The sequence below is a fragment of the Pholcus phalangioides genome, unplaced genomic scaffold (genome assembly GCF_987345545.1).
Source record: "Pholcus phalangioides strain wild (caught in Gottingen) unplaced genomic scaffold, Ppha-v1.0 ptg000001l_1, whole genome shotgun sequence".
Taxonomy (NCBI): Eukaryota; Metazoa; Arthropoda; class Arachnida; order Araneae; family Pholcidae; genus Pholcus; species Pholcus phalangioides.
Window position 1 is genome coordinate 30,314,131 of NW_028301594.1, and position 27,486 is coordinate 30,341,616.

The 27,486-nt window shown below is 35.6% G+C and overlaps 2 protein-coding genes across 2 annotated transcripts; one reads left to right on the forward strand and one right to left on the reverse strand.

Moving 5' to 3' along the window:
- The first annotated feature begins 2,008 nt into the window (after positions 1-2,008).
- Positions 2,009-11,609, forward strand: LOC149090350 (lipase member H-like). The gene is made up of 10 exons (XM_089234346.1): positions 2,009-2,185; positions 3,049-3,221; positions 3,391-3,537; positions 4,727-4,835; positions 5,118-5,219; positions 7,873-7,992; positions 8,911-9,156; positions 9,241-9,403; positions 11,097-11,291; positions 11,413-11,609. Exons 1-10 carry the CDS (start codon positions 2,056-2,058, stop codon positions 11,495-11,497), a joined length of 1,470 nt encoding a protein of 489 aa, XP_089090472.1. The 5' UTR covers positions 2,009-2,055; the 3' UTR covers positions 11,498-11,609.
- On the reverse strand, positions 11,288-26,710 carry LOC149090351 (pancreatic lipase-related protein 2-like). Its single transcript, XM_089234336.1, has 10 exons — positions 26,526-26,710; positions 24,614-24,888; positions 22,136-22,282; positions 18,465-18,573; positions 17,158-17,274; positions 16,054-16,167; positions 15,282-15,551; positions 14,519-14,642; positions 13,675-13,854; positions 11,288-12,580 (listed from the first exon to the last, which is right to left on the reverse strand). The coding sequence occupies exons 1-10, from the start codon at positions 26,635-26,637 to the stop codon at positions 12,451-12,453; spliced, it is 1,578 nt and encodes a 525-aa protein (XP_089090462.1). The 5' UTR covers positions 26,638-26,710; the 3' UTR covers positions 11,288-12,450.
- Positions 26,711-27,486: the final 776 nt, after the last annotated feature.

Sequence of the window (27,486 nt, forward strand, 5' to 3'; positions counted from 1 at the left end):
CGCTTTTTATCCGACATGCCGAGAAACAACGATATTTTTCTCTTAGCCCCCCAGAATATTGCTACATCGAGATTTCACTGCAGTTAGTTATACGACCGAATAGAATGGAATTACTTCAACTAATTTAGACATCATGAATATTTCAGAAATTTTTCTAATATTCCTTTTCTTCACCTTAATCTATTCCATTGATATTTCTGACTTTAATTATTTATGCAAGAATAAATAACATTCGGTTTTCGTCCGTGAATGGGGGGAGATGAGAAAAAAAGTGATCTCGAGCACACAAACATCCGTGAAATAATCTCAAGCTCAATCATAGCCCTGTGATGAGAATTCCAGTGGTTAAGTACACGTCAAAAGACGTTGAATCCTGGAGACGTTCCTAATTTCACGATTGATCGAGACACGGCGTCGTGACATATGACGACGTTCATCCCTGTTGTTCTGGGAATTATTGTTGAGTTCTGTTTGTTTGATATATAATCAGAAATATGGATTTACTGCGTGGAGTTTCTTATGTGTAGTTTGCTCTCCAAGAAAACAAATGGAGTTAATAAGCGGAGTTTTTATATCCAATGACGAATGTTCGTGACAATACGGGATTTTGGATTTTTTTTCTTGGTTCTCTAACAACCAAATATTTATAATTCTGACATAAAAATTCGTGGTATTGAGCCAGAAACGAGAGATTTCTCTTAGTCGGAACAACAATTATTATTATAACGTAATAATGCTGAAATATATTAATAGAAAAAGTATAAACACGACTAAATGTACATTTTGTAAAAAATTCTCGAACTGATAATAATTTATAGCTGAAGAATATTTTAAACTCATGAAAATTGAAAACTGAAGAATGTTTTAAACTCATGAGAATTCAAGGTGAAAAAGTGATTCAAATTTTAAAGTGATGAAAGAAACATTTCCAAAATGCATTGAAAGTAATGATTCATCAAAATGATTGAATGTAAATTTCCAGTGTCTTTTAAAATTCAGAATTAATGAAAAAATGATTCCAGAAGCAATGTTATCCGAAAAAATAATTTTGAAGAGTAATTTTTTACTGTTATCCAAAATTTTAAGGGTTAATTTTGCAAAAGATGGGGGTTTTTAATGAAAAATAGAGAAATAACTATACTGGAAAACATATTTACCTACAATTTGGAGTATTTTCACTCCCCAACGAAATTTCTAATAAATCGAATTTTGATGCGTTAATCACGTATCTCGATGCGCATTGGCGAACACTGTCCAGAACAGATAAAATAAATAATTCCGGAGTTGATAAAAATTCAGAATACATGAAAGATTATTAATTTATTCCCCTCCCCATGAATTTGGATGGGGGGAAAAAGAGCCAATGTGATGCCCTTGGCATCAAATACATCTGCCTTTCCCTAGATTTGGTTCCGCAACCGAGTTTCTTTTGCGAGACGAATATCTGTCCTAAATATTCATTTTTACATTTTCATAGTTGAATCTGGCACCTTATCTACAGGGGCAGAAGGTAACTGATACATATTTTTTTTCATTTTATTACCGTGAGTACGCGGCACGGGAAGACTTCAATTATCACACAAGCCCAAAGGTGGCTCGGAACCTACCGTTCAAAATAAATTTTACATGCTTAGAAAATCATGTGGTACAAGAAAATATGCATTTCAAATTTCGTCATATTGTGTGCTTGCATTTCTTCAAAAGTGTTCTGTACTTTTTCTTCTCATGTGTGCAGAAAAAAATATAAATCTCAGCGTGGACCCGCGAACATGTCTTTGATTTTGACTTATGTCAATTCCTATGGCTGGCATACACCATACCATTTTTCGCTTTAGGGGCCTTTTGACCCACAAAAAATATTTCTAGCCGATTTCGCAAGTTAGGACAAAAACTTGTCATAAACTGGGAATCGAACCTCGTTGAAATAGAGGCTGTAGTGCTAACCATTCGGCCACCAGGCGGCAAAATCGCAACATAACAACGCCACCTGATAATTCGTTACAGCACTAATAGGTATCAGGTTGTTATTGTCGAGTGATCGGTTTCATTCTAATTATGGGAACAGGTGCTACAGCAGCCATGGTGTCGGTAGCTATGATGTACTTGATGCTCTTGGAGCCGTTCCTTGCTGTTAAGCTGAACGAAATATCGGAGCCGGTCTACAAAACCGAAAAACAAGATCGAAGTAAGTTAATTATTTTTACCAATGAATTAATTCCATAACATGGCAAAAAAAATTTGAAGTGAACTTTAAAAATTCATTATTTTTTTCAAATACATTAAGAAAATTTCTTAACAATCAATTACATATTGTTACTATTAGACCTTCGGTTACATCGAATGTGATTGAAGGTCTAATACATAGTTTTCCAACCTTTTTTTGTCCCATCGTTCCCCCCCCCCCCACCCGCAATCTAACACATAGAATCGCATGTTATACCCGTAGCATTTACCGTCCCCTGGAACATTTCATCGCCCCCCAGGGGACGTTAACTCCCACGTTGGGAATCACTGGTCTAATAGATGCCAAAAAAAAAAAATTTAAAAAATGATTTTTGAGAGAATGAGAATTTTTTGCGGATTGTTTTGCTTGTTGGGATTAGCAGAACAGCCCATGGGGGATGGTAATGTGACAGCTGAGATCACACCAGGTTCATAGGTGGAGATAGACGGAGGCTTTCCCCCCCCGATCAGTGAAAAAATTGTGTTATCATAGGCGGAAGGGGACGAATGTCCCCCTTTTAAGGGGCTTGTATCCGTTAATGATCAAGCCCCACACTCACGGTGACAGTAATGATTTTTTTTTTCCCCAAGGTTTTCACCTTTTAAATGTGAAAATGTTCATGATAATCTAAATAAGGAATTAGTGAAACATTTTCGTCGCACAGAGGGGCCACGCGATTTTCACATCAGGTTCCATGTTTAATAAGTGCGAGCCTTGGATAGACTTTGAAATGTGGTGATTAATCATAATGAAATTTAAAAATTAGCTGAAAATCCAGTCAGTTTTGAAAATAACATGAAAATTATTTTCGTTCACGAATCAAGTTCTAGATTCTCCTGAGAAATTGGCGAAGTTTTACTTGTTCGGTCGAAGGAAACAAAGTCGAACTCTGAACCTTTCAAATCAGAAGTCATTCGAAGATTTCGATCCATCCTTGGATACCAAAGTCATCATTCACGGGTTCTTAGATCAAGTACGGATCGCCGATTGGATGCACGTAAGTGTTTATAATCCGACGAACTTTGAAATAATATTTGATTTTAGGATCCGTGTTTGCTAATTTGAACAGAATAATTCAAAGTGAATAAAATCGTTTTTTTCCCTATTATATACTAATTCGTGTAACGCATTGTATTAGAGCTACCGTGTAATTTCGTTTTTTGCAGGAAATGAAAGACGAATTTCTCAAGCTCGGTGATTTCAACGTTATAATCGTGGATTGGAGTTCCGGGAATTCAATTCCTTACTCAAAAGCTGCCGGTAACACAGAGAAAGTTGGACATGAGATTGCGGATCTTTTGGCATATCTTAGGGTGAGTTATAAATCGGATTCATAAGACGATTGCTGATGCATTCTCCCAGCATGGTCTATCCAACTGCATATGACCCTTTTCTTTCTAGTATAGAAGGTGTTGCTTCGGGGGGGGGGGGGAAGCGGAGCCAATGCTCTAGTCGTGGGGATACAGTATACTCTCGCTAATCTGACACCATATTACGGCAGGCAGTGCCGGAATACTGAAATCGCCGGATTAATAGATGTTAGTTGAAAAATCCCATTTGAATAATATAAAAATCTGCGCATATATATGCAGTGACCAGCGTAGTCTTAAGACTCGTGAGAACCCCCACTGGCGCCGCAGTAGTGGTCATCTGAAGTCTGTTTTTTGTGGTTTCCAATTTTGAGCCACGCTGGCGAGCATGTCCGGAAAATTCACCGCATAGTAAATAGCCCATGGCTATAGACCGGAGTTGTGCTCGGTTTGAAAGAAAGAGGTCCGTCTTATAAGCCATGAACCCCCTGGAAAATCTTTTTTCAGGCCTCTATCCGACTAGAGATGCCTGCTTACCCAAATTCAGTAGTTCATTCTCAAAAACCTTAATTAAATTTCATTATCACGAGGCTCTCTTTGCTTTTGAGGCCCCGGGTGGGCCCATACATGAATTAAGACGGCACTGGAAATGACGTCTTTCCTCTTCTGTGCTTAAAAAAACTCGTATGAAAAAGCGTGAACGGAATACTGGATGTGCAGGGTTATCGAGGGTCTACTGTAGTACATACTTGTATATTCCAAATACGTATCCCCCCCCCCCCCCCACGTATTAGACGGCATGCCGTAAAACTCGAGCTACACTAGCTTTCGAATGTTGGGCCTGGTCCGTTTCCGGCATGCCGGAAAAAGTTGGTTTAATAAGGATCACAGTATGCATTCGGCCAATTCAATGGATTTTTAGAAGAGATATTCAAGAAATTTTTCCAGAATCTGTGGCAATACATTCATTTAATGCCGAGAATACTCTCATTTCCCGGCTAATTTAGGGGGAATACAGTAAGTGTTTATGATACAAGACAATATTTTGAACTGGTAATATAAGTTGAGCAGCCAATGTACGATTACAGAAAATCGAATTATGTTGTATAATTAGTGTCCATAACTATTTGTATGTGCAATCAGATCAATCTTCGAGCTGAGCATTTTCATTAGCTATATTTTCATATTTTAGGAGAAAGTAGGAGCGAAAACTGAAACGTTTCACCTAATAGGTCACAGCTTAGGATCACACGTGGCTGGTTTTGCCGGAGAACGGATCAAACCTCTTGGACGAATTACTGGTACGTATCGTAATTATATTCGTGACGTTCACGTATTTAACCCTCAATGTTGTCACGTGTCCAATCCGGTTTTACAAGTCGTAAATTATATTTTTCGAATTTATCGTATATTTTAAAGTTTTTGAGATAAAACATTGATTTATTTTACTATTTCCATTTATATAATCCATATCTTAAGCATAAAATTCATTTTTGTGTAGAGATAGAAGAGTACGAATTTTTTATAATTTTTATTCATTAGTATGAATAGACACTAATTTTGATCGTTTTGCTCCCTCGAAGGATTAGACCCTGCAATGTATCACTTCAAAAACGAGTCTCCGAGAAAGCGTCTCGACCCATCAGATGCCAAGTTTGTTGATGCAATCCACACTGATGCTGGTGGTTGGTATTACATTAATTGCGTTCCTTATGGTTTGTTGTGATTCATGTATGTTTATGAGCAACATAAGTTGTTTCTGATTTTTTTTAAGTTCACAGGTTTTTAAACTCATTAAGCGGCATAGCATAAATCACTAAAAACCCTCTATAAAAAATGCCAGTAGCATTGAATATTTGTATGAGCTCACGGTGATATTTGTTCCCAATATGTATTAACTTCATAGTAATGTTTATGTGCTTTCACAATAGCATGAAAAAAAGAAAATTTATGTAATGTAAATAATGTATGCGAGTAATTGAGAAATGTGAATGTCCAGCACTGTCAACGGAGGCTCTGTTTGATTATTCCCGTCGCAGTGGAGGCTTTTTACATATTGTGTATTTAGACCATTTTCAAATCTCTTCCCCCTTCAACATGTCAACTTCTTACCTGCCCCACAAGTCTTTTCCACACTTCTTTTGAAATCCCAGGATGCGGTCCCCGGTCCTTATGTGCCACTGGGCGCACGTGCGATTTTTCTCCCTAGTCATTGGGTTCAGCTATCCATTTTGGTCAAATGGCTTGCACGTTGTATCGAGTTGATGGCAGTTTTCAAGAAAAGAACGACGCGAGTGATTCGATACTTGCGAGCACGGGGCAAGGAAAGACACTGCTATAAATCTTTGCTAACTTTTTCCAACACAACTCTGCCTCGTTTGAGGTAACGGAACTAAGGTGCTTTGCATAAGTCCGGGGGTTGTGGTCTGTTGTCTATCTATAAAAAATGCCATTTTTTTTAAGGTTTTTCCGATTTTCAGCAGGTGCAAGGAAGTATAGGGGAAAAGTATGTATATTAAGATCGGTTCCACACCACAAGAACACTGCAGTTAGAAAATCGGTTTTGAGGTGTAGCTAGCACAGCACGGGTGTTTTTAAATGGTCGATTTTGCGTACCCACACCATAAAGCTGAATTCTCCTCTGCTGAGTTACTGCCGATGTGAAACAGACTCAAAGGGTCTCCTACCTTTTCAACATAAAAAAAACTTTCTTACGGCGAAATATTATTAAAAATATTATTTATCCATTGATTTATTTCAAATTTTTACCACATATATTTGATTATGTATATGCTATTTTATGTTCCAGTGCAAAATTTTACACATCTCTAATACTTAATTTTTTACAAATTAAAAAAAAAAATACATTAAAAACAGCTTGTGTGCATAAAATACCGTGAAACCTGAATATAGCGATATTCTGTTGTCCAAGAAAAAATATCGTTGTAGAGGGACTGTCGTTATATATCGAGAGGCTTACATTGTCATCACGTGTTACCAAATTTATGCTGCTGTTGGTATATTTTCTGAATCTGTTAGTACCATCAGAGAATACGCTTTAAAGTATTTATTCGCGTCGAAAAACTAGTTGATTAATTGAAATTCATTCAGATGCATCGTCCCTGTAAAATAGTTTACCGTATTGCAATTTTGTGTTTTATAGTGAAAGTGGCAATATTTACAGCTACATCAACATTTTCGGTGATCATGTGGTTTTGACCATTACACTGATATTATTAGACGCTGTTGGGAAAATGAAAACAAATAACTGTTATTTAGTTTGAAATTAAATTCAAGACGATGTTCAGCGAAATATAAAAAACATCGTTGTAGCGGTTTCAAAATCTCTTAAAAAAATTATCGTTAATAGAGGGATTTATCGTAGTAGTGGATATCATTGTATATAGAGATATGTTTAACAATGCACTATAGGCAATTCCAAACAAGATTTGAAAATATCGTTGTAGAGGGGTATATCGTTATAGCGAAGTTTTACTGTAACATGACATCAATGAAATTGAATAAAAATTGATTCAAAATAAAAACTGTTCAGTTCATAAAATGGTGAAAAGGTTTGGGATCCATTTATAAATATAGTATACTTAAAAAAAAATTTATAATCGTTTAAAAATTTAATTTTGAATAATAGGTAAAGATTGAGTTGATAAAATTTAACTTTTTCGTCATTTCATGAACTGGACAGTTTATTTCATTGATGCCATGCTTTTTTTTTGTCATGCGCGCAAGCTGATTTTAATGAGTTTTTTTTAATTTGTGAAAAATTAAGTATTAGAGACACAAAATTTTCGTACTAGCATAAGATAGCATAGACAATCATGTGGTAAAAATTTGAAATTAATGGATAAATAACATTTTAATATTATTTCTACATAAGGAAGTTTTTTTACCATGTTAAAAGGTAGGAGAGGCCCCTTAAGAAATTAACTTTACAAAATATCTGGGCTTGTCGATGCGAAAATAAGACCTTTTAAGTAGGCGAGATGTCTCGTCAATGCTTAAAAGGTTAACCAACGGTAATGCCACTGAACTCTTTTCGAATGGTTTTTTTTCATTTGCTTATAACGCAATCCAGAGATTTAAAGAGACACAGTTTGTACCTATACTATTAAGTTTTTTTGTTTGAGTTCCATTTCTCGTAAGTTTTGGATTGCATGTGCAGAACGTGGTCATCAGGATAATCGCCCAAGGTCTGAAATATGTTTATATTGCCTATTTGGAAAGAAGTTTTTCTGATGTGCCTATATTTTCTATTCGATGGGAATTTTACACACAAAATAGATGCACTTTCATGAATATGCGGGTTTCTTTTAATCGTAGGCATTGGAATAATCGATCCCGTAGGCCACGTTGATTTCTATCCGAACGGTGGAAGTTTACAGCCTGGTTGCACAGCTACGAATTATATCACATCGCTAGTTGAAAGAGGAGTTGTGGAAAGTGAGTTTCTAATGTAGAATAATATTGTAATAGTAATAAGTAGTGATGTAGAATAATATTGATCTCTACGGAACTAATTTTTTCGCAGAATGAATTTATAAAAATTAGTTTTCTTGAAAACGTTATTATTGAATAGAAATTAGGAGCTTATTTTCAAAAGGGAACATTGCCGCTTTTGCTAAATTTACAGTACAAGTAAAAAACTTATTCCAGAGGAATACGTTTGCTTTTTGCAAAAGTAGAAACTAGCCTAACTGGCAGCATAAAGGAATGGTAGAAGAGTAAATATTTAAATACTATATCTCCTGATCAACATTTACATGCATTAGGAAACGTTATCTTTTGATTAAAATTAGAGCTGACTAAGTCTGAAAATTGGAAATTTCTACGTCACCTGCTAGTTCTAGGTTTTTACTAGCCCAGGAAGGTACACTTACTACCCTCTTGTCATTAACATAAGAAACACCATCATTCTACAGTGGAACTTCCCATAATGGACACCTCCTCTAATGGAACTTTCGAATTACGTCAGAGGGACTCAATATATTTTACTATCCATTAATGGGTACTCTCCTTGTTAGCGGACAAAATTTTAGGTCCCATTGGTGACCGTTATTGATAGGTTCTACGAACAAATACCGAAGTGAATAAAGGAGGTGGATGTGTTCCCTTTTGATAAAAATGACTAACTTTACATTGCAATTTTTATCAAAAACATTTCCATTGGAATAAACCCCGTTACATAATCCGACAGCTCCTCCCAAACATTCAGAAACCGTTTAAAAATGAATTTCGGAAAAAAATAGAAATGTTCCTTTTTGAAAATAAGCTTAAGTATTTCCGATTACTTTTTTTCACAAACAATTTTACTTGCAAGAAACTGACATGCAATACATGGATAATCGCTCATTTTCACAGGTGTACGCAGTCTAATCTGCAGTCATATGCGGGCCATTATGCTCTTCACTGAGTCTATAAACTCCGAATATTGCCAGATGATTTCTTACCGGTGCGGATCCTGGAAAGAATACGAAGCTGGAAGTTGCACAGATTGTGGGAAAAGCGGAGAGAACTGCACTATCATGGGCTACCACACAGATATATCTCACAAAGAGATGAATTCGTCGTATTACTTGTACACTGAAGCGAATCCTCGTTATTGCGGTGAGATGAAATCGCAGAGAAAATTCTACAGATTTTCTTTATTTTTGTTATATTGAATGTTGTTGATTCCAATTTCCTTTTCAGTTTTCGAATACAGGCTTCACATATCGGATGTGAACGAACCAGCTTTTGCCAGGATTCTACCAGCTTTGCCATCTTTAGGAGCCAGGGATTTGTTCAATAAGAACAAGTTTCTTATAACGCTCATTGGCGATAAAGGTGAAGCAGAATTCTTATTGGATGACAGGTAAGAATAGGGTGTATGTGCATCTTGTTTTACCGAATTCTTGAGAATACGAAATTCAAGCAAAGGAATTTCTAAGGCCGGGATTGCACTAAGAAAGTTCGATAAGAGATCTTTCACAAAACTTGGAAGAAACAATGAATAAGCCTATTGATTACATTCAGGCAAATGCAGCCGATGTGTTTTTTGGTTACATTTTCAACTTCTATAAAAACTTTTACTAAACTTATATAGTGTAATCCCGGCTTTAGGCTGTGTCTCAGGGTGACAGGTAAGCGCGAGGGCTGTGAACCGTGGCGTGTTCGTGTAACCCAACTACTTTGGGAGCCTGAGCTGGCGGACGGCTTGAGGTTGGGAGTTCTAACTGCTGTGGTTCTATGTCGATCGGGCGTCCGCACTAAGCCCGATGTCGATATGGTTGCTTCGGGGGAGCCCATTGTGACCAGGTCGATTTCTAAGGAGGTAAGCTCGATTCGCCCCTGGAGATCCTTTAATTTCCGCAGTTTCGGAAATCAAGTAAAAGAGCAGCATATTTTTTTAAGGGACAAACTTGAGAGTGAAAATTTGAAAGGAAACACAGTTTTATATCACAACTTCTATGATTTCTGAGATGCTCCATTTGACCTTTAATAAATATGTTGGCAGAAATTGCACACACAAACGTGGATTTTTTTTTGATGGGCACATTAGAGACGGGGGCATCAACCTTTTAACTGCACTTTGGAGGACCGTCGAAAAATTATGCAAGTTTTACCGACTATATATGCTACTGCCAAAGTCCGACGTAGCCGGCCACTTCGCGAATTGGCTGAGAGTTTTAAAGTTTGATTTTCAGAAATGATTAATGATTTTTTGGTATTTGACTGGCCAATTCTCAAAGTGGCTGGAGATCCTTGACCAAAGATCGATGCGTTGATGTAAGACGGGTCCGGTAGTCATTAGATCCACTTTTTTCGTCGCCAACGTGTGATGCATTGCTATGTATAGTAGCTGTATGGGATCAGCTTCATGTGACGAGAAAAAAAGAAATTTGAGAGAAAAAAAAACTATAGTAAATAGTCAAATTTTTTGAAGGAAAAAAAATTATCGTATCGTGACTAATGGGTTGCCATAGCTAACGTGGACACACTGTAATTATCACGAATAAGTAGGCCAACTTGGCGGTGATGATGCAAGTACACACAGCTATCCCATCTATAAGGGTATTCAGGTAACTTTCGTAAACCGGACGCCGCCATCCGACTCGGTACAGATCTGGCAGGGCGAGGTGGAAATAAATCCCGAATGGAGAGCCAGCGGAGCCAGGTTTGAGGGTTGATGCCAACCCTCAATGTCCGTCGTGTGGCTTTTGCTAAAGATACAAATCTATAGCCTTCGACCGCAAGGCTAATTAGTGCTACATAACGGCAGCACCAAGCTGAAGCTCTATCCTACACGCAAGGGCGAAATACCCAACAGTAGGTTAAAACATACTGTCTCACAACGATCAAAACTTGGCTATGATCCCGAATCGTGTCTTTTCGGATTTTGGCAAGGGATCTTCAGCCAAAGACCGAAATTCGGACATTGTCCAGGTGAATTCACAACGAAGTTGGCCAATTCACGAACTAGTCGATTTCGGGCTTTAACATGTACACCGTTGGGTACAGTTGATTTTATATATATACACACACCCATAACAAATCTTTTTGAATAGCGATGCAGTTTCGAAGGGATCTTACGTCGTAACGAGTCGAAGAATCCTCGGCAAAATAGATGGTGCAGTGTTGAAATGGAAGCCGAAACCTGTACAAAAAGTTGCCGGACTCGTCTCCAGAGTGGTTCGCCAGAGAAATAACTATCCACTGATAAGCCAGATGGAAATCAGGACTATGGATTTCTCTTCGGGAAGGTGAGGAATCAAAACTGGTTCTATGATAACTAATCGCAGCCTGGAATTTAATATTTATTCTTAATACATAGTTTGATTAGCTCTTAAATCCTATATTTTCAATATACGTATTTTTTTTCAGGTTGACCAAATTCATTCTGTGTACAAGTCCAGTCACCTTAGATGCTCATCAATCTATAATTGGGCTTAGGACCGTGTACTGCTAATATAATCCACCACCGTGAATACTTTTTTTTAAACCCATTATCACATTTATTTCACAATTTTGTACTAGAATGTATATTTATAGATTATAAAATTAGTTTCAAAATTAATGCTTCATTTATTGCTTTATCGTAGTAACAGCCCTATAACCGAACAGGATAAATTAGCCCGAGTGCATAAAATGACAACGTGCCGTATAACTGAATTACTTAATCCAAACATGCTCAACCCGTGGGCCAAATGTGGCTCTCGGAGTCATCTGACGTAGCCCGCGACGTGACCTAATTAAAAAAAATGGACTAGTTGGCACATTTCTAGATCACTTAAGTGAACCGCGACATATTTACAGGTCATTCAAGCGGCCTGCAGCACATTCACAGTACAGATCATTGAGTGACCAACGGCATAGTTCCAGATCACTTAAGTGCCTTACGGCACATTTAAAGATCACTTAATTATCGGCCGCCTCACACGTTTCCACATCGATGAAGTTACCCGTATTCTTCTAAAGGTTGAATACCCTTTACTCCAACCCATTTGCGTCCCCAAGAAGAATAATCCATGAAATCTCTTATTTTCCTTTATCGCCAAGCGCTGAGCATTCCGCAAAAATGTGACGGTCCCTTATTACTGAAAAAGGAATAATTCACTCGCCCCAGCTGTTAAAATTATATAAATCTTTTAAGTGACATTGTGTGTGGAGCTGTTTTTTTTTATCATGCATTTTCACGTTCATGACACTTATCTTTGCCCTTTTGTAGTCACAATCAGTAGTTCTCCTCTAAAGGAATACGTCGGTTTATGCTTTATACAGGTGCATGACAGATTTAAATTAAATAATACACAATATAAATTACGTTGATTTTGTACACGTGCTCGTAATATAGTTCTCAATACTATCAGCGATGCGAAGCCTTCGACCAAAAGCTGTAGTAGCTTTGCGTGATTTTACATTTTATGGCCCAAGCTTGATTAAATCTTTTGGCGAATTTATACAAGCATCTGATGTCAGTAATATCTTATTTTTGCTTCTGTGAAAGATTTCGCTCCGAGGACAGACCACTGACGTCACATAATCTCTTGGTCTATGGAAAAAAAGAAAAAAATTATTTTCTTTTTAAAATATCATAGATGCAAATATCGATTGTCGAATGAAAAAAAATAACACCGGATACGAGTATGAAAACTCTTTCAGCAGCTTAACACTTTCATACCCCGAGCATTCATTTTTGGAATTTCCAAGATATTTTAGTATTTTTTCATTGTGAAAAAATTCGTTAAAAACAAATGTCATCAAATCTTTATTTTTCAAATTTTCAATTTTTTTGCGAAGAAATAATTCATTTCGTTCGTTCAAATTTTTCCAGCTAAGATGATGCAGGGTATATTCATATTCACATAAAAAATTTTCCAGAATTTTGTTGCTATATTTCTTGTAATAAATCTCACTTCTTCCGGAGGCACTTTTTCTTGAAAGCCATCTTAAAAACGCTTGCAAGTTCAACTTTTGGTGCTGTCCTCTGATGAAAGCTCCAAAGTTCATATTCACCATACGTCTAACTCAAAACTTACACAATCCTTTAAGTTAAGGCGTTACTTCCAGAGGTAAAAAAAAATCTACAGGGAGAAAAACAACCCACACATTTGTGCATACAGGGTTAAGGAAGGCCCTTGACTGGGCTCTCTGAATATCTAATTGCCCTCGAGGAACTGTTGGTACATTTATATCCTGACGGTACTTACCAGGTTAGATAACTTGCTTTGAATTGTTTCAAAATAATTTTTTTTTGATTAGAACTAAAATGACCTACCAAATAATTTAAATAACTATTATCATCGTTACATTTATACTTTTATTTTTAATTTATTATTTTTTTGTTGATTTTTCACAACGTCTGATATAAAGGGATAAATGAATGCTAAACGATTTTAACCGATTGTCCTTTTTTTGGGACTTCATTATTTAGGTACAACAATCCAAAAAAAAAAACTGATTCCTACAAAAGTTACAACTTTAATAAAAGTAATTTTACCAATTTTAATAAATATAATTTAAACTTTAAACAGTTTTTCTTTTATATTTCATTCATGTTATCATATTAATGCATTTTTTTTCTTCGAAAAATGAAATAACAGTTTAACAAAATTTTGGAACATAATGGATTAATGGAATACTTACAACGGAAATAAGTACGTCACTCTGACCCTGTCGACGAATAGTGAATTAGGATATCCATACTCTTCTGAATGATCATCGATGTCTTCGAAAATCTTCAGTTCCGCATGCGCGACTTGGCCGATATGATGAGGTGACGTTAACAGAACATTCACGGGTTTGCCGTGTCGGGTATCCAAAGTGCTGTAAAATTCACACATTATGTGAAAAGTCGAGAATACTGAAAGTATACTGGGTGGGCGAACAGTTACGGTGTGTGAATTTGATTGTCATTTAATTTTTAAAATAATTGCGGGTGGCAATAAATACTTATGGCGTAGAGTTTGTTTTTAATAAATTGAAACTTCACAGAATTTTAAAAACATAATTTTTATCATAAAAACTCCACATGTAAAATGCGAATTAAACGCGTGAATATAATTAATATCGCGATTATTACGATTCGCGTTAAATATAAACCTAACATTTCAATAAGAGCAGCCCGTTGCAGCTTGGGCTACATCTAACCTACACTCTAACTGATAGTCTAAATACTAACATCGATTACGTAGAGTCTGGAACAATCTTCATTTAATTCATGTTGATTTCATGTGAAGCGAAAAATAGGTTGCTCTTTATATGTTGAGTTTCATGATACACCCTGTCATCTGTTAGTGAAATTTTGAACTTTTAAATTCATAAAATTACGCCATGATAGGAATTTTTTTTTTAGTGAAATAGTTTCCCAAAGAGTACATGTCACAGAGAAAAGTTCGAAATACTGACGTTCATTGATAAAGTTTATAATTTAGAAAGAAAAATATTATAGATCATTAGACTATATATAATAGAAAGATTCATTACTCACGACAAAGAGATCACACCATGAAGAGTGCCGTGTTCCCCTTTAATGATACTTTTGATCAAGATTTTATGATGAATGGATGCCAAGTTTATATGTCGCACATACAAAGTGACTCTGTATTGATGAACTACATAAAAATGAACATAACTATAAGAAAAATAAACTTTGACTTTTTAGCTTGAAATGATTAAATTGGCAGAATATATTCAAATTTTATAAATTAAGAGCGTCAATGAAATCGTGTCATGGTTGAGTCCATTAATTCTCGGTTTCATTACGACTAATTTCAGTCAAAACCAAAATAGTTACACTGCTCAACACTGATTTTGTTCTCAAAGATATTTCAGTGATTTTGGGGAACTGAATCCAAACTTGGCGTTGGTTTCTCAGATTGGCTCTAGTTTGAGATGAAATGGAAATTAAATTTCTCTCTCTCAATAGTAATACAGAATACATCAAAATAGTGAAGAATATTCATTATTTTTCAAAAAGTATAGAGCCAATCAGCAAAAGTAAGTCCAGTTTTGAAATTTGTAACCCAAAAATATCCTATCACAGTTTAAACTTCCTTTGAAAAAACACTAATTTCTTTTTGTTGAACAGTGTTATAATTATATTGGTAGATAATTATGTAATTTGTGTCGTTTACCGATATTCAAATTATCGGTAGGCTACTGTGTGTATAAAACGATATTCAAAACTAATTGTAAAGAAAACGGCAAGAACTTGTTTGACCTTGTGAAAAAAAGTAAATACATATTCTTACCACAGAAAGGTCTGTCCGGATCAACTTTTAGGTACAACCTCCGATGGCCCGCAATCTTGTAATCAGCATGATAAGGAGATCGATTCAATGGAGTAAGCAAACCCATAAACGCACACCTCTCCCCATTTATACCACAATCGCATTTGCCATCAAGGAAATGTGCGTAGGAATCGCATTCGACACTTACGAAATCACAATGTTTCAAGTCGAACGAATACGTGAAATACTCCGACGACCTTAAGTGAGGACATGCGAATACGTTTGCCGCAGCTGAAAAATAAATGACAATGGCGCTGATGTATGCATTTAAAGTGAAATAATTTAACACACGGGACTACTTTGCAGCAGTTTTGAGAGTATATTAGGAAGAACTCGCGTTTAGCGTAATATGCGAAATGAATATATTCTAAGACAATGAGAGAACAATGTGCCATAAAAAGCCATGACTTTATTTTTTTTTTAATTAAACCCGCTCCTGTGGGTTACTTAACCATTACTGTTTTTTTTGTGGTGCTATTTCTAAGTAAGACAATATATATATTAGAGAACTGTGGATGCACTTAAAATTTATTGTGCTACCACATAGTACAGCGGGAAACTGACATGATATGGATTATTTTGGCCTAGTTAACGTTGAGAATATTTTTTTCATCATTGGTGCAAAGTAGCCTCGGACTACATTAGTCTTTTAATTAAAACATTGATATGAGCACTGAAAAAGGTTGTGGATTTAAAAATTTTTCACAACCAATATGAGCGGCTTGCAGATTACCTTCGAATGCCGAGCTCTCGATTAACGAGCGAGACACGGATAAGTCGCATCTCTGTTGCAAACCTCCGTCCGGATAGATATCCACATGTCCAAGATCGTCTGTGGTGCCGAAACCTTTCGAAAAAGTTGAAAGACATTGGTTTATATATATAGCGTCTTTAGGAGAATTATATTCACAACTTGGACACTCGGTTAAAGCTGTAAAAAATTAGATAGTGAGGTTTTGCTGTTTGTTCATGTACAGGGGTGTCCTAGAATAGACTGCTAATAAACCGTATATGCACCTCATAATCATTCCTTTGGGAGATTTCAAACGAAATGGTTTATGCCGGATTGTGTTTTCTTAGAGTATGCCCTAACGTATCTATGTTATCAGAGTTATGCGTGTTTTATCGGTGCTGCAATTTGTGTCCCGTATTTTGAAATGAAAACTACTGACTCCCGAATTTTCGTGTTGAAGGTTTGCCTGATCTCTGCGGAGAGACTTTCCCAAAAGGAGACCGATTCGCGTCTCGAAGTCGGAAAGCCAAAAATAGACTGAAGGTTTTTGAAATGGCTAGCAAATGGCGATGGTCATTGAAATTAAGATCTATGTGTTGTGTCAGAGGAATGTTCTGTTGATACGCTTCCTTGTGCCATATTGAAAGGGTGACGCTCGGTTTCTGTTGCAGTCAATCATTCGGAAACTTTCGCAAATCGCATCACAAACAGTTCTCGAAATGTAACGCAGTAAACAAAGTACGAGATTAGCATACACTTTCAGTGACGTCGCTAATATGAAATCATCTCATTCCACTGCATAACATTCATAACTAAGGGTGTGAATCCTCAAGCGTAGTGGTGTTCTGTAGGCAACAAAAAGAAAGCAATCGCATGAATTGAGATATTGCGATGGTCAATTCACACCCTTGCGATACGTACAATTGGTAATAACGATATCAAACATTTCCCCGATCTCTTATTTCATCCAGGCTTCTATTGAGTTTCGACAGTTGAAAAGATAATTCTATTACACCCTGTATATCATCCGGATGATTTATTCGTCAAAAATATTTGAATATGGACAATCGATTCGAGTCTGAAATCGCATATCGTCAGTATTACCTAATAATAAAATAGAGGCCGGATTGGTGTGAATGATGTCCACAAAAACGGCATCGCTGGGGTCTAGTTTGACTCTATCAGGAACTCCTCTGAAATATGGTCCGGCTGGATCCAAACCTTTTGAAAAAATAGAAAATACCCAATTCGGTCAAGAATTCATTATTCAGTCCACGTCCATCGATTCAAATTAAGAATTTCACGATGGGTTAACGTAAGTTTTATTTTCACGGAAATAAGATAAAATATTTTGTACAACAATTTTTGAAACACATTTGCATACATTTCGGGATAAATGATTTCCTATCCTATCATCAGTTTCATTTGCGTTTTTTATATACAGGGTGTTTCATCTTAATTGACTGAAAGGAACATAAATTCTATGGTTCATTTTAAAATTCAACAAAAATATGAAAAATAATCAGCTGAGGGAACGGAATTTATCTGTGATAGTTGTGTGTGAACATTTCAAAAATCATTATTGGGGAAATACAAAAATCGAAATTTGACACGGCCCCCCCCCAAACCTAAAAAATGCCAATTAGTAAATTTTACGCTTTTCTCTGTGAAACTCAAAGAAATTTACTTCATGAAATTTGGATCGAAATTCGTCGAGATATTGATGGTCCAAAATGCTGATTTTTCGTCACTTTTGAAAGATTTTCTGTCTCGAAAGCTAAATCGACTTAGAAAATTTTCGCTTGAAATTTGCCGAAAAATTACGAGATTTGACTCAATATCTCAATGAGTTTCGATTGAAATTTCACGAGGTAAATTTCTTTGAGTTTCACAGAGAAAAGCGTGAAATTTATTAATTGGCATTTTTTAGATTTGGGGGCCTTATACAAATTCAATTTTTGTATTTTCCCCAATAATGATTTTTCGGATGTTCAACTATCACAGATAAATTCCGCTCCCTCAGCTAATTATTTTTCATATTTGCAATATTAGCCTGCATATAAAAATAGGTATATTCCTTTTTCTCATTTTTATGACTTGAGGCGTAATCTTTACACGTTTCGTAATATATCTATTGATATTACGAAACTCTACTTACTATATTGTTAATATTATATATACTGTATAATACTATGTAAATATATATACAGTATATATATTTTTTGAAATTCATTGTTTCACATAATATAATTATAACCATCGCTCGGGGTCAAAATTCACAACACAATGCTCACACATGCAATTTTTTTCGTTCTTTTACGAATAAAGACAGAAGATCAAAATCTCGATTTACGCTCGAGTAGAAACAAAGAGTTGCCCGTGTAACAATTTATTATCACAGCTAAATGTACCTGTAATTCTTCCGAGCCTGTGCAATCTTTCGCCCGCGTAACCAGCAGCGTGCGCACCAAGACTCAGTCCAATTATATGGAAACTTTCTGGTGAACTTCCTTTCACGACCTTCAAGAAATACGTGATTGAAATATATGTATATATGAAATATATGTTTATAAGATAGAAGATCTGGAACAACAGATAACGTTATCAAGTATTGAAGGGAACTGTTCAAAACTTGTGATATAATACTTTTATTTACAAGGTCGATACGCTAAGGTGGTGGGAAAAAATGTTTAGGACAGACGAAATATCACCATATATCTCGAAAACCTGTGGGTGTAAATATATGGAAATTAAAAAAGCGATAATTATAAGTGCATTTAAATATTTTCCAGTGAAAATAATGTTGAGTGCTTCACTGCTCCAGAAAAAAAAATTGTTTAAATTATAGTAAAGGTCAAAACCTGGGAAAAAGTATGAAGAACACACGCGCGGGTTTTCTGAAGCCGGGGAAAGAATTTTGCAGTTTTCTCATGTTGGCGTAACAGCCGGGAATGTTTTGACCAGTTTTTTGGAATCGAATATTTTCTGAAAGTGTGAAGATGGCCAAAGGCAACAAGTTTGTTGGATATTGAAAGGGCAAAATACTTGCTCTCAGAGGAACTGCGATGCCTAGTCATGAAATTTCGAGAAAAATTAAAAAACTGAAAACAGTTGTTTAGAGTTTCGTAAATGGGCCAGTGAATTATATGAACCGAAAGCTAGCGCAAGAAAGCTTTTTTTCTCTTACTATTCGTAAAAAAAAGACGATTATTCTCAGTTTTTACGTGGGGAAAAAACAACTCTCTGTGTAATTCAGAAGAAATACAACTTGCCTTGCGCACGTCGAACTTTGCCTTAATGTGGTAAAAACAATTCAAAGTCTGGTATGCAAAACCGAAGTGCAAACTCCCCTTATAAAAGAGCACAGAGAGAAGAACGATGTGAATTGACCATACAGCATGTATCTTTCAGTTCCAAGTGTGGGATGAGGATGTTTTATTTGATGAGAAGCAATTTGATGGACTCGATGTTATCAAATTTCACTGGCCTATGCAATGACAGTCATGTTTTCGAAATATAGCCATATCAATGAGTTCCTATTTTCTGAGGAATTTTCTCATTATTTTTAGGTAGCTTTTGTTCCAACAACACAATTCTTCTGCACGTGTTCAAAGTCTAAAAGGTGTTAGTTTGAAGCCAATTCAGGTGGAATCACTCGAATTGTCATTCAGAAGTCCTTTTCTTAATCCTGTGTGTGTAGAACACACTCTCTCGCTCTCTCTCTCGTATTGCATTCTGACTCACGAAGCGTATAAAAATGATACGCAGTACAAAACCAAACATAATCTTATTGCAGTCATCAAGCAAGCTTGGAAAACAATCACATAACTAGTTATTTATGGCTTATATGTATCAATGAAATCTCGAATTGCGAAGATTATTTTAAAAAAAAAGTGTCTTTCTTGATTAAAACAAAACTTTTGCACATAATTTTGAATTGTGTGTCCTTACGCCAACATGAGAAAAATGCAAAATTATTTCCCCAGCTTCAGAAAACACGCTCCTGTGTCCTCATACTTTTTTTCCAGTTTTTGACCTTTACTATAATTTAAACAATTTTTTTCTAGGGCAGTGCAGCATTCATCAAAATTATTTTCCCTGGAAAATGTTTAGTTCCGCTTGTATATAATTATAGTTCTAAAATTTTCATATTTATATCCGTAGGTTTTCGAGACATGATTTTTAGGTTGTCCTTAAATTTTTTTCCACCTCCTTATTCGGAAAGATAATGATGGCGTCACGGCTTCTTGTAGAAATTTCTAAAAACATTTTGACGATGTATTTTCGTACTGATTTTTCCATTGTCGGGATGTTTTATGATCCTGAAGAGTTCATATCGTTACGCATATTCTCTTAAAATACAATACTATACAGCGTGTTAGCAGTCCTTTACCAAAAACATTTTGTTCTGAAAAATTAAATGTTAATCTTAATTCTTAAATCTTCCACAATCGCAAAAACGTTTTAAATGAAGTACATATTCATATAGTATGTATGATACTTTTATGTAAATTAATTACTAAAAAATTACAAAATTTAACTTTTTATATTTGTCCGAACTTCAAAATATTTTTACATGTGGTTATACGGCCCTGGAGAGATAAAAAGTTTAATTTTTTTATTTTTTTCAAAAAATAATTTGCTTACGTAAAAGTAACGGCATAATGAATAATTAGTTAATTTAAAAAAAGTTTTCGTCTACGTTGATATTGAAAAGTCCTAAATAAGTGAAGAACGTTATGGACACGTTTCATATAATTAAAAAGTATTATTAATTATAAATTAAAACTAATAATAAAGAAAAATTAGTAGGAGAAATTAATGTTATCCACTCATGCATTTTAATGGCTTACGTCCCTGAATTTTAATTTTAAATTACTGATAAAATTTCTTCTACAGTAGGACTTCTCAATCTTTTGCCCTAGCACAACCCTTGAAAGAGAAAAATAAAATCCATGTTAATGTTCTGTTCATGTTCTAGTGCTGGTTGAACTATTTCATTCTGCCATCCATTTCTTCTAAAACCGGAGATATTTCGGTTAAGAAAACTCCGAAATAAAAAAGATTCTTATGGGATGTGGACGGCTATACTTATAATCCCATTTATAATTTTAATTGCCCATTGGCGTTGATTGTTTAGATTTTATTTATCTGTCATATGATTTCAGGTTGACGATAATTTTTTTTTTTGGTTGCCTTCGTCTGAGGTGGTCATGTTACGTTGTTTTTAATAAAACTTTTGGGATATACCCATCCTTCGGGAACTCTTCGATATCTCTCCAAGATGAGAAGTGGGGCGTGTCCGGTCTTCGAAGGTCAAAGGTTAAGAAAACTGCCTGTGGGTGTCTAGGGGTCATTCAAGTGTTACGTCAGCATCGAGAGGGGGGGGGGGGTTGAAGATTGTTTACGTCATCAACCACCCCTTTTTGAAGATTTTATAATCTTCAAAATAATCTTCAAATCTTCTTTTTAAATATTCTAAGCTGCTGACGAAATTTTGGTGACGGGGGGGGGGACAGTGTTTTGCTGACTTTTGCTGAGAGGGGGGAGGGTCAAAAACGGCTGAAAATCTGCTTACGTAATACTTGAATGGCCCCCTATCTAAAACAGGGGGTTCTTAATCTTTTGAAAGCCACGGATTCTTTGTGGTAATAGAATGAAGTCCTCTTCACAAAATAATATTCATTACATAGCAATGCAAAAGTTGACTGTTTCTTCATCTATGTTCATGGACCCACTGAAATCCCTTCATGGGGGTCCACTGATTAAGAATTCCTGCTTTAGAAACGGGTTAGGAATATCGTATAAAACCAGCGCAATTTTTTTCCCCAGGCTCAGCTCTGGACAAAAATTCCTTTCGACCATCGTATCAACGAGGTTCCTAGACTAGTTTCTTCACATTCCACCAGCAAACAGTGAGAAAAAATTTAAATACTAATGATCGCTATACCGGAGACCAATTTTTACAGAGATTGAACAGAAATAAAAATGAGCATTCACAGGTAACTTTAGTTCAAAATACGTAATAAATGAACGATATACGACTTTTTTTTTAAAGGTATCTTAAGGTTTTTATACGTACGCTTAGATGCTTGATCAATCTTGCAATTTCGGCACCAACAACTCTAGCATTCGCAGTTGCTTGAGTATAAGGAAAGAAGTTGGCTCTGCTCCAGTCCACGATGATCACGTTCTCGTCAGCGCGATGTAGTAGACGATCTCTCAGACGCTGAAAAAAGTACATAATAAAGAAGCTCGATTTTTTTTGGGATAAAGCTTCCAGCTTTCGCTTTATTTAGCGGGAATTTTTCCCTTTTCTGGAGTATTTGCAATACTAACTGCTGGACTGAATGCAGTACTAAAAATCCCGGGCTAGAGGTATTTAATTTTAGTGGCTTATAGAGAGAGATACCCCCATTGCAGATTATAAAAATTATATTGAATTGACGAGAGAGTGACTCCTCAAATTTATTTGCAGGTTAATAAAGTTCGTAGTGAATCTGCAGAGCAGAAGTGTCCAAATGGTCATCGTTTTCTCGCTAAGTGCTTACCAGCATTGTGAGATGTTATTAAATCAACTACTGCAGAGATACGCTATTTCAAACATGTGGGAAGCTTCACATTCACCTGATTCTTTCTTTCAAACCGAGCATCGCTCCGGTCTATCGCCATGGCCAATTTACTGCCGATTGAGTTGTGCCGGATGTGTGTGTGTGTGCGCGCGTGAGAGAGAGAGAGAAGCTTGCTTAATTGTCTGGATGCATATCTAGTGTTGTATTTCAATTTATTGTGCTGCCGTCTATATATTAAATTGTGAATGAAGTGTAAATGATTGAATATTTGTGCTATTTTGTGCTATTGTAGGCCTGATGCTTTCTGTGGCGAGACTTTTCAACGCGATGATTGGCTCGTGTTCGCACCTTGAAGTTGAGAACCCCAATAAACCAACTTCAGCCGACCACTAAGTGTGTCTTCGGTGAAGTTCGAGGCGTGTCCCTGGTTTAAATGCAGCTTATGTACGTATTATTATCTAGCGTGGACATTGATGTTCTCAGATTTCCTCTGACACGTTGTCTATATGCTCATATGCTTTTATAACAACTTATATAAGTGGTTTTTCGTAGGCCCCACTCGTGCCCTGCAGGCGAAGTGCATCTATGTACTTGTCCATGTTTTCCCCATATCTATGTAGTACTTGATAAACAAAATTTAAATGTAATATAGAGTTTGAGACAGCCATAAATTTCTCTATTTTACAACAACGCGCGTGCGTTTGGTTTTTGTATTTCATTTACTTAAAATAACGAAAATCTTAAAAAAAAGGTAAATATATGACCATGCCAAGCTTCTCTTTCTTTCTCTCTCAGTGATTTTTTCTGCGTCCTGTATGGTAAATTCTGAAAAACACATAATGTTAAAAAAATACTCTGAAGCGTTGTTAAAAGAAAACAAAATGATGATCCCAGGTATATTCTCAAAAGAAAATATTTGAAAAGGTAGTATTTTTCAGTCTACCTCTTGGCCATATTACCACCAGGTGAAAGTAATATGACCAGTGAAGTCCTGATGATGCCCTCCTCAGTCATGAAATCTCAACAAATTAACAGGCATTTTTGCAAGAACGTATTTGACTTAAAAAAATTTATTCAACAAAATATTTATTGAAAATTATAGACAGAAAGAAATATACTTTGTTCCGAAAGTGGAAAATAAATTCTGCAAGCTTTAACTGAAATAAAATAACTGATCAAAAATTGAATTTTTTTTAAGTGAATTAAGAAAAAAACAGATGACTCCTTCTTCTTCCTTCCCAGTGAACAGAAATTAGGGGGGGGGCACCCAGAGATTTGGTCCCATGAAATTTCTGACAAATATATTTGATACTCGCACATACGCAGTAAATATAGCATACGTCACCGTAAAAACAACTTATCAAATATTCTAAAGAAACCTACATGACCAACTGAATTCTATTCAGAGTGAAATTACAATGAATGTAGTAGAAAAAAGAACATTCATGAGCATGCTGTTGTTAACGAACTTGAGTTGTGGAATAGCGAAACCCGCGAAGAAATACAAATGCATCACAAGTGTATGACAAAACAAAAAACAAATAGGTCTTATGTACAAACAATACATACACAATACAAACAAACACAGCATAAGAACATCAAATTTCTAATCCCATTTGAAATAAAAAGAATACAGAAAATTGGCCATATTACCGACATAGACAGAGGCGGATTTAAAAGCGGACGCAACATGCACGCGCCCAAGACCCCGACTTCTGAAGGGACCCGAAAACCCAAATTTCACACTTTTTCTAAATTTTAGGAGCCGATTGTTTTCTCTTGCGTCCAAGGCTTCAACCGACTAAAGTCCGCTTCAGGACATTGGTTATACAAATGCAAAGATCTTAACAGACGAAATGCCCAACGAGGTGAATAAATTTAGTATTACCATCAGACAACATCATACCACTGATAGTCACACATCGAAGAACTTTGGCAATATTTTATACATACATACTTACGTAAAGAAAACAACACCATGCTCTTACCTGCCTCCATGTTGTGAAGATATCATTATCAAGAAATCCTCCGACGACGATCCTCGTAATGACGTCTGTATCGAATAGGTACAGGAAACGATGATCGAATCCCTCAGAAGTCGCGATCGCAGCTTTTCGAGGGTTCTTTCGAGTATACAGCTCGAACCTCGTACCTATTTCGTGCGGTGTTTTAGGCAACAAACTGAATGGCCGTAGTTTCGGATGATAGAACGGTGGACCACTCGAAAAACATCCCAAGTCTCCATAACATACGGTATCTTCACCTTTTTTTTTTTGAAAAAATGAAAAAGCAAAAAAAGATCACCACTCCATTTCAGTTTCAATTCAAAAATCACATTGAAGCTTTCACTAAGGTAAAATCCAATATTTACTATATTTTCAGTATTTTCTTTAAAAAAAATGAAGTAGGGGAGATTGTCATACCTTGTAGAACATAATTTTTCGAACTTATTTTTCTCAGTCTATTTTTACAGCAAAATTTTACTTAATAAATTTTTAGTATCTGTACAATGTATGAAACATCATACGGGAAATTTGGATTATATATCTTTCTTTCGCACTGTGATAATGAAACATGGATTTTTAGAGAAGACAAAAATTTTCCATAGTGCAACAAGGTTCTTGTGCCTTGAAAAAGGAAGAAATTACAAATCAAAAAAGTACAAATATTACTGGAAAAAAAATATGAGTATTTTTAATATGAAACACACACACACAAGTAACTGGATGGAGGTAGGAACGTATTTATGATTAGATGAAATGCATAATTATTATTTATTACACTTGTTGAAAGGAAAAATTGTTTCTAAATCCTTTGTTCCGTCAGTTCCTTTGTTGATTGCGATAGAGATACAACATTCGTGATGTCAACATTTCCTATACCTGTGGCACTGATGAACAAAATAATTACTTTTCTTACGTAAGTTCAACTTTCACTTGGTGAAAGTTTTTGCTCAATTTTTGCATTGTAAACTTTTTTTAAAACAAATTTGACCAGGAAATAACCAAAGGTGGATGGAAGAAAGAAAGGGAGGGGGGGGGGGGTAGCTGAAGTTTCCACAGGAGAGAAGTACATAACTAAAATTTAAAATATAAATTGTATTTAAATGCAAAAGAAGAAACATTGAAAGTTAGTGTAAGCTGAGTAGGGTAAACTAGGAAAATTTCAAGTTTTATGCTGTTCCAAGGTACACGATGTTGCACCACGTGTGAAAGATTTCAAAAACTTTATTCACAAGTGCTTGTTATTAGGGGCGTAAGCAGGATCGACATTTGGAGGGGACACAAGAATTTTCTTCCCGAGAAATTTGGAGTTACCACCCTTCTCAAAAAGCATATAAATTAATATAAATTGGTTAATATAGCATTTATTAATAAAGGATATAAGGGAAAAGGATAAAGGACATAAAGGATATTTTCTTTCGAGATATTTCAATTTTTTCACCAATTTCTCCCGCGTACACCTCTGCTTGTTATGACTGAGCGCTTGATATGGTTCAGCAGGTGACGGCATGGATTATAATTACTAAATATACTCCTCTAAACATGTAAAGTTAAAGAGAAACACGGCGAAAACAGGAACCAATTTTATAACTGAAATGTGCCTTCTTGCGAAATCTCTCTCAAAAAAACGAAACAGCGCTCAGTTGTAAGATATTTATAAGTTCTTCAGGTTGTTGTATTTCTAATGTCTTATAGTCCAAAAACATCAGCTAGTATGCAATACTATTTATGATATTTGAAGTGATTCAAGGTTTATAGTTCCCAAGGTATAGATAGCAGTTTTCCCTACAATATATGTATATAACTAAAATTTCCTAGGTTGAAAAAATTTGATAGAGTTTAATACTTACAGATTTTTAAAGTAAAAAGCGACCAAAGAAAAATACCGCAAACTCACTCAAACTCCTTTTGATCCTTTCATTTAATGTGGTGAAATTTTCATTCCTATATCCACTTGAGTAGTTTACGGTGAAAAATACGAAAAATATTTTCACGAAAAATAAATACATCTTTTAGTGTCATAGCTTTGGGCATGAACATGCAGTAGCCAACAAATTCTCATGAAAACCAATAAACAAACTCATTTTTCATAACTTTCCTTAGTGTTTTTATATATAAGAAAAAAAGAAAAAAAAAAACTTTCACTACTTACGGAAGGGACAATTTTCTTGGGCGCTGTCGTGACCTACATCGGAACATTTATATTGTCCACTAATAAATCTTCCTATGCTTTTTGTCCAGCTTTTGTGGAATTATACTTTTTATTTTCTTCAACAACCTTTTTCCTCAATACGTCTCTCAAATTGAAGGATCACAGGAAGCCATTTTTCTTTTCTTTTGCTCTCACCCTTTGCTTTGCTGACATTGACACATTCTCTAAAGAGTTGTAATCCTTCTTTTTTTTCTTTTACTGTTCTTTGCTTTACCTTATGCAAATGGAAGTACTATCAGCGATGTATTTTGTGAAATCAACTTCAATGTCTGGGTGACAATGCTATGAGTGGCCACGCAATTTAAAATTTCCGGCATTTCTGAAATTCTGTGAGTTTTTGAGACTTTTGTAATAAGTTAGAAACTGACCTAACTTCTGAAAAAATATTTCAGCCTTGCAGTTAAGGTTGCTTAACGTGCCGTATTTTACAAAAAAATATCCTCGTGTCCCGAAAAGTTTTCGGGACGAACGTTTGTATATTTTTTTTAGAAAAAAAATATATTTTAAATCATTGACAAAAAGTTGAAAGAATTCAAAATCTTGGATTATATTCACGTATACATTTTTTTTTATTAAAAAAAAATAAGTGAAACAAATAATGTTAGCCGTAAGATTAATGAAAGTTTTAGTCACTGTAGTTTTGCCC

Coding starts and splice junctions, on each gene's coding strand:
- LOC149090350 (XM_089234346.1), top strand. CDS start 2,056: ATGGGAACAGGTGCTACAGCAGCCATGGTGTCGGTAGCTATGATGTAC. Junction 7,993..8,910: donor TGAAAGAGGAGTTGTGGAAA/GTGAGTTTCTAA, acceptor TCATTTTCACAG/GTGTACGCAGTCTAATCTGC. Junction 9,157..9,240: donor AGCGAATCCTCGTTATTGCG/GTGAGATGAAAT, acceptor TTTCCTTTTCAG/TTTTCGAATACAGGCTTCAC.
- LOC149090351 (XM_089234336.1), bottom strand. CDS start 26,637: ATGTATTTATTTTTCGTGAAAATATTTTTCGTATTTTTCACCGTAAAC. Junction 24,889..26,525: donor AAGGATCAAAAGGAGTTTGA/GTGAGTTTGCGG, acceptor AAAAAAAAAAAG/GTGAAGATACCGTATGTTAT. Junction 14,643..15,281: donor TCCGGACAGACCTTTCTGTG/GTAAGAATATGT, acceptor ATTTTTATGTAG/TTCATCAATACAGAGTCACT.